At 48.0% G+C, this 7,500-nt stretch overlaps 1 protein-coding gene across 1 annotated transcript in view; it reads right to left on the reverse strand.

The window, feature by feature from the left end:
• The window catches only part of wnt5b (wingless-type MMTV integration site family, member 5b), a gene marked incomplete at both ends in the record, with an annotated part of 23,050 nt that overhangs the window by 6,227 nt on the left and 9,323 nt on the right, over positions 1-7,500 (reverse strand). The window contains 2 exons of the mRNA XM_080538518.1: positions 2,874-3,121; positions 4,175-4,306. Coding sequence (XP_080394644.1) covers positions 2,874-3,121; positions 4,175-4,306 — 380 coding nt within the window. The remainder of the gene's footprint in view (positions 1-2,873; positions 3,122-4,174; positions 4,307-7,500) is intronic.

The raw sequence follows: 7,500 nt of genomic DNA on the forward strand, positions 1-7,500 counted from the left end.
GGGCTAGAGGTTAGAGGTTAGAGGCTACAGTCTAGAGGCTAGAGGTTAGAGGCTAGCGGTTAGGGGCTAGAGTCCCCCAGGCTCTGGGCTAGAGGGCCGGGGTGGAGGGGGAAGAGGGAGGGATGGAGGGGGGAGAGGGAGGGGGAGGGATGGAGGCGGAGGGGGAGGGATGGAGGGGGGAGAGGGAGGCATTGCCTGGCCGTGTTAGCAGGTTGTAGGCATCACAATCGTATCATATTGAAACCATGCTTGGCCAGTCTGCTGCTGTCCACAGGGGAGGCTGGTGGAGGTAGAAATCGGAGGGTCACAATGAGCCATTTCTACCTCTGCCAGCCTCCCCTGGCTGGTCAGTTTCGGAAGGAGGAGGAGGAGGAAAGGAGGAGGAGGAAAGAAGAGGGGGAGGAGACAAAAGGAGGAGGGTGGTAAACCAAGAGATGTTCCACCTTGAGTCAAACTTCCCAGGTGTCGCCCATTGTAAAGCTTCCGACAGGTTTTTGAGATTCCCTTCATAACACACATATAGGCTTATCAACCAACCATCGATCAATCAATACATCAGGACACAGACAAATCAGTACTCCGGAGAGGAAACTATTAAAAAAAAAAAATATATATATATATAACAGAATAAATATGTGATCTCACATAATGATTGGAACCTGGGCACGAGGAGAGCGTGGCGACGTCATGACGTGCGGTGGCAGGAGGTTTATGCTATTATCCAGTGGCGGGCGGTGCATTTCACACCTAGGCCTTCAGTGATGTCCGACACATTCCTACCTGAATTATTCTACCTCTTAATACCATCGTTATGACGCCATGGCTCTAGAAACTAGACAGAAACACAGTATAACCGGGCGTTGCATCACCTTAACATAGTCAGACAAGTACAACAGAGTTATATTCATATTTCCGAAGCATTTTTAATCAATAAATCCGCATTTACAATGAAGAGTGTTAAACTAACATCTTTAAGATCGCTACATTACCCACGTCTGTCGTCTCGTCCACCATAATAGCGACAAAGGGTGCCTTTTTAATCTCCATTTTGATCTCTTCTCCCATCACTTAAGCAATAGCAAAAATCAGGTCGTTTTGTATTTTGCCTGACGTCCCAGTAAACACTTTGTTTGTGGACAGGTGGTAATGTAAATCTGGGTTGTTTTCAGCCAGAAAAGAAATAAGCTCAACGTAGTTTCCTCTGTTTGTGGACTCGGTGCTTTCATCGTGTCCCCTAAATGATAGTTATTGTTTACCCAAAAACAGGACACAATCGATCAGTATTATCGATCAGTCAACGAAAGCTTTCGTTGTGATGCTCCGTTTCCCTGCGCACTTTCAAAAGTTTCACATCTACCGGCATATACGCATCTCAATAGTGAATATCAATAGTGCGTATCAATAGTGCGTATCAATAGTGCGTATCCAATCAAAAGACGTGCTGGGTGCTGACATCATTGAGCCTTCCAGCAGGCGCCGTTGTTGCTTTTGCTCGCATCTACGTAGGTTTACTAGGAACGCCACAGGTTTTCTCGTTCCAACGTTAAGTTACAGGTCGAATCCGCGGCACCGCTTAACGTGCAGGCAGGCAGATTTTGGAGCCCCCTAGCAACACATTTTGATTGGATAAAAGCTCTAACATAAAGGCCAGCCCTCCAAATCTCAATCGGAGACTGGAAGCAGCGCAACCAAGAGGAAAGCTATGAAATGAAGAGAATAGACTATGGGGAATCATTAATACATATTTGTGGAAAAAATATATTAAAATAAAATGTATATTCTGATGATGTTTAGGCCAGCAGAGAAGGCCTTGCTGGCCCTGACGGCACACCACTGCTATTATCGCACACTTGCTCATCTGCTGCGTGTGTTACCTTGTTTCCATCGGACCTCATCTGGAATGCACATCTCAATGTTGAACATTCCTCGGGATTTAACTGTTTGTTCCACAACATAAAAGCAGGGACATCAAACACATTTTTTAATGGTCTACAATATTCCTGTTTTATTGTTTAGAAATGTCTCGATTATTGTTTGATTGCCGCGTCGTTGGGGGGGTTGCTTACCCCTTAAGCATTTCATTACGCCTACATTGTATCCTGTATATTGTGTAAATGGCCGTTAAAATGTGCTTTGATATGACCGTCCTAGATATAACGCAGAATTAAAACAAATAATTTTATGTCATTTTCCACAGCGCGCACAGGTGATCTCGGCGCATCGGACAGAAACCCAAGCCACCAAAAAGTTGGTAAAAAAAAAAAAGCCTGAATGATGTCGCCGTTAACAGCGGAATGTATACTGGTGCCGAGGAGCGGCTAGACGGTAAAGCGACGGGCCTTTATGGGCCTCTGGGCTGGACACTTCAAACACAACCCCGGATCTCCCGCCTGCGTGTCACCTCAGGACTGCATCTCAAAGCAGCGCGGACAATAGAGGCTCACACCTCCATATAAACCTCGCGATTCACCGCAAATAACTCCTTTGCTATTCGGGAGGGACGGAGGGGGAGGGATGGAGGGGGAGGGACGGAGGGGAGGGGAGTGAGGGGGGCATGAGCCTAGGGGACACCTTACACCTCGTGCCGCTGCACAGCGGAAATAACACTCAATTGTCGACGAGTGGTTTTCCAGGTCGAACAATACGAACACCGTGTCTTAACTTGTGTGTCCAAACATTAACCCGCCCCCGTATTTACCGATTCAAATCAAGTTGGGAAGAGAACGCTGAAAAGTTCGTTAAAAAAAACAACAACGTATTTTTAGTTTGGATAAAAATAAAATAAAAAAAACACACACACACACAACACACCGAATCACCACCAAGGACAACGACAACAACAACAACAACAACAACAACAACACGTGACCCACCTATCTGCATGACGCGTCCGAACACCGAGGTGTTGTCCACCGTGCTGCAGTTCCATCGCCGCTGGCGGAACTGGTACTGACACTCCTTGATGCCCGTCTTGGCGCCCTCCCCGATGTGGACCATGTGGTCCTGGTACAGCTGGCACAGCTTCCTCTGGCCCTGCGAGAGGCCCGCCAGCTGGCTGCACAGCGGCTGCGCCCCGATGATGTACATCTCCGGCCGCTGGATGGGGTTCATCGCTAATGACCTGGGTGGGTGGGTGGAAATATGTATGAGCGTTATTATAAACACACAGGCCAGACAGCCAGCAGACAGTGCGGAGAAACGCGTTTACCGTTGCCCTGCCTACAGAGTGTGTGTGTGTGTGTGTGTGTGTGTGTGTGTGTGTGTGTGTGTGTGTGTGTGTGTGTGTGTGTGTGTGTGTGTGTGTGTGTGTGTGTGAGTGAAAGAGAGAGAGAGAGAGAGAGAGAGAGAGAGAGAGTGAGTGAGTGAGTGAGTGAGTGTGTGTGTGTGTGTGTGTGTGTGTGTGTGTGTGTGTGCGTGCGTGTGTGTGAGAGAGAGAGTGAGTGAGTGAGTGTGTGTGTGTGTGTGTGTGTGTGTGTGTGTGTGTGCGTGCGTGTGTGTGTGTGTGAGAGAGAGAGAGGTAGTCTATCATTTGTGTTTACTGTACAGTAGGACGGTACATTAACAGATAGGCTACACACGACTCCAGATCTAGATCACTGTGAACGTGAAGACAAGCGTATTGACGCCGCTACACGTCATCAACTGACTGAGCCCAATGATTAAACAACGAACATAGCCAATTAGCCTGAAGCTAAATTACAATCTACCACGCGCACAACACCATCCGAGTTATTCGGTAGACTGTCCACACACAAGGTCAAGATGGGGTCTCTGCCCCCCCCCCCCTCCTCACAAACTGCTCGGCCATTTGGGCCCAGGGTCAATATTGTGACAAAGCTCCGCATTTGTTCACCACGGTCCTCTCTCTCTCTCTCTCTCTCTCTCTCTCTCTCTCTCTCTCTCTCTCTCTCTCTCTCTCTCTCTCCACACACACACACACACACACACACACACACACACACACACACACACTCACACAATACACACACACTCTGACGCTCACTCATAATCACCACACACGTCACATCATCATACAATACATAGCTCTATACACTCTTCTGTCAATGTGAGCCATCGATTACGCCCCACCACAAATGCATAACACCGTAACAAACTCATGCTTTTGTGTAAAAAGTTGCGTAAGTTGTGCGTAAAGGAGCGCCGCTTGGCTTACCACCAGGAGTTGGCGTCCACCAGGAGTGGGGGGCTGCAGGCGAGGAGAGCGACCGCCAGCAGGAGGTGTCGCCCGGCGCTGCTGCTGCTGCGCTGCCTTCTCGGGGGGGTCGCCCTGGCCATGTCCATGCCCCTGGGTGGTGCCGCACACCGACACGGGAAAGTGCTCTTCTGTAAAGACATTAAAAAACTGCTAATCCGCTGTGTATGTGGAGGGAGGGAGGGGGGGCGGGGAGGGGGTCGCCGGGCTCAGACAGACCGCAGACGCCGGTGGCCAAGAGTCAATATCCCCACGGATAAGGTGACGGGCGCATTGTCCTCATCCGAGCGTCTTGCGGTGCCCAGTCCGGTTTGCGGTGCCTAATCCTAAATTCCCAGTCTTGCGTAAAATATTTACCAGAAACGTTCGCTTTTACGCGTAGGAGCGATCCGTGCGGTGAGGGTAGATAGATAAGCCTTTATACATCCAATCAACAAAACCAAACCAAATCACAGCCCATGAAAAGGTGGGAGGCTAAGAAGAAGAAGTGAAGGCGAGGTGATCCTATCAGCTGTGTTGCTAGATAACGGCAGATTAAAGAGATTAAGTCTGTAATCTAGTAAAGCACATTGGGCAATCGCTGCTTCCTCCTCTCCGCCTGCTCACTTTGTAAGTTTACACCCTCTCAACACTGCCGGTACACATCCCTCTCTCTCTCTCCTCCACCCCCCTCTATCCCCTCACCCCCCTCTTGTTTTATGGACATACAATGGCCGAGGGGAAGGACGCCGGTGGTGGGGGGATACCGTCCGTATCAGAGCGCAAAAGAGAGATATATAGATTTAAATGTGTGTGTGTGTGTGTGTGTGTGTGTGTGTAATATTAACCATACATTTCAGATATTTACTTTTATTTATTTTCTGTTCATTCACATTAACATTTGACAAGTCTTTCATCTTTGTTGTTATTGCGTACAGTGACATGTGTTATTGGTTATTGATTGTTTATTTCACTTGCTTTGGCAATGCACTTGCACGGCAATCACATGTTTCCCATGGCGATAAAGCTCCTTTAAATTGAAATAAATTGAGGGGGGGGGGGGCACCAGGGTGCCATGGGAACACATGGGACTCTGCAGACCAAATGGGTAGAGACGTCGGATCTCTAACTAACTAACTGGCTGACTGACGGAGTAACAAATTAACTCACTCACAAACGAACTAACTAAATAGAGAGAGAGAGAGGGCGGTACTCCAGCCGCTTGGCCCGGCCCAGACCCAGACCTGGCAGCTGGAGGCTATACACACAACATGGGTCAGAACGTTACCGGAGACAGAATGGGTTCAAACACAATTCATATGTTTCCAAAAATAAATGTTTCCTAAAATAATCTAAATACACTTCACTTTCGCTTAGAGATAGCTAATGATTACTTTTCTAGGTTGGTATGCTTACGGTAGAAACGTCTAACTCCGATAAACCAAGTTGGGAATCTGTGAGTGTGTGAATGTGTATGTGTGTGTGTGCGTGTGTGTGTGCGCGCGCGCGTGTGTGTGTGTGTGTGTGTGTGTGTGTGTGTGTGCGTGCGTGTGTGTGTGTGTGTGTGTGTGTGTGTGGTTGGGGGGGGGGGGGGGAGAATAATGGAGTTAACGTTTTGGAAAATGTTCACAATTCATCAAAAGTTCATGTGCGTAATCCCTTTTACTTCGACTAGATGATTTGTTTGAATAAACGTGAGTGCGCCGGGAACCTTAATCCTCCTTTGGTTTGTGAAAATAAAAGCGTCTCTTCATACACAGAGCTCCTCTGAGAACAGACGTGTTGAAGCGAGCTCTCTCCTTTTCAACTGTTGGTAGAAAACAAAGTCATTTGTGAATTTGCGCGCAGTGAAAGGGGAGCTTTGATCTAGAACGCAACCATCTAAGTAATCCGGCGTAAGCAAGCAGCGGTATTTAACCAGCCCATAGAGCGCTATATATAGAGAACCCAAACATATGGATTATTTTGTGCGTAAATTTTTTCCCCCCAATAACTTGCAATCAAAGGAATCAAAGACAGTAAAAAAAAAAAAACGTGGCCTCGGGACTGCCTAGAATACACCATCTGGAGAAACACGGTTCCACTCATAAAGTGTAGTCATAAATAATTATGACAAAATAGACTACACCCACCCCCCCCCCCACCACACACACACACAAATATAATAATTTAAAAAAACATGTCCTCAAACCAAATCTACATCCCCTGACTCCTGGGCCACAACAATTCAGTAGCTTCGATCACGGCTAGGCCTACTGCGGCTGCGACATAGCGATTAACGCAGGTAGGACAACTATTTCCTCTCCTAAAAAACACGTTTTCACTGTTGGAGTAGAGAGGGAGGGAGAGAGAGAGACGGGGGGAGGGAGATGGAGAGACGGAGAGAGAGAGAGAGACAGAGAGACGGAGGGAGAAGAGAGAGACAGAGAGAGAGAGACGGAGGGAGAGACGGAGGGAGAGGAGAGAGAGAGAGAGAGAGAGAGGAGAGAGAGAGACGGGGGGAGAGAGAGAGAGACGGGGGAGAGAGAGAGAGAGAGAGAGAGAGAGACGGGGGGAGAGAGAGAGAGAGACGGGGGAGAGAGAGAGAGACGGAGGGAGAGAGAGAGAGGAGACACACAGAGAGGGTGAGAGACGGAGAGAGAGAGAGGACGCCAGTCTATTTCCTGGAACAGTCGCTGCATGATAAAGCGACGCTCCGGTTCCTTTCATCTCCAAACTCAGACACGCCCACCCATCACCTATTCACAGGGCCGCCGTCGCCCCCCATCCTAGACCCCCCCCCCCCCCCCCCCCCACCACACACACACACACACACACACACACACACACACACACACACACACACACACACACACAGTAAACTAGGCTAACCTGACTACAATATACATCTTATGTTTCCGCTATAGCATCACACGTTTGAATGTAGCCTAGCTACCATGCTAACACTCTTGTTGTAATACTAAAATGCAAAAGACTTGATACATTGAAGTCTTTGAAGTTACCATCAGAACTGAAGTACAGAACAGAACAGAAGTACAGAATGACTGACTGTTTTTTACTGGCCTATAAATGCCTACCTATGGATATGAAATTCACTCAATCTAATTGCAAATAATACGAAAATAACAATAGTTAAACCATTAACCATAACTGACTGGCTATCAATAATGAACGTGATTGTACCCAGCATACACGCTTTTGGGGCAGAACGCCCTCTGCTGGCGATCTAGAGAAGACAAACGTCCCCCATATTCAATTAAATTCAAAGGGATGTATTGGCATGGGAAACAACCGTTTACATTGCCAAA

The sequence above is a fragment of the Nansenia antarctica genome (assembly GCF_963989245.1).
Source record: "Nansenia antarctica genome assembly, chromosome: 8".
NCBI classification, from domain to species: Eukaryota; Metazoa; Chordata; class Actinopteri; order Argentiniformes; family Microstomatidae; genus Nansenia; species Nansenia antarctica.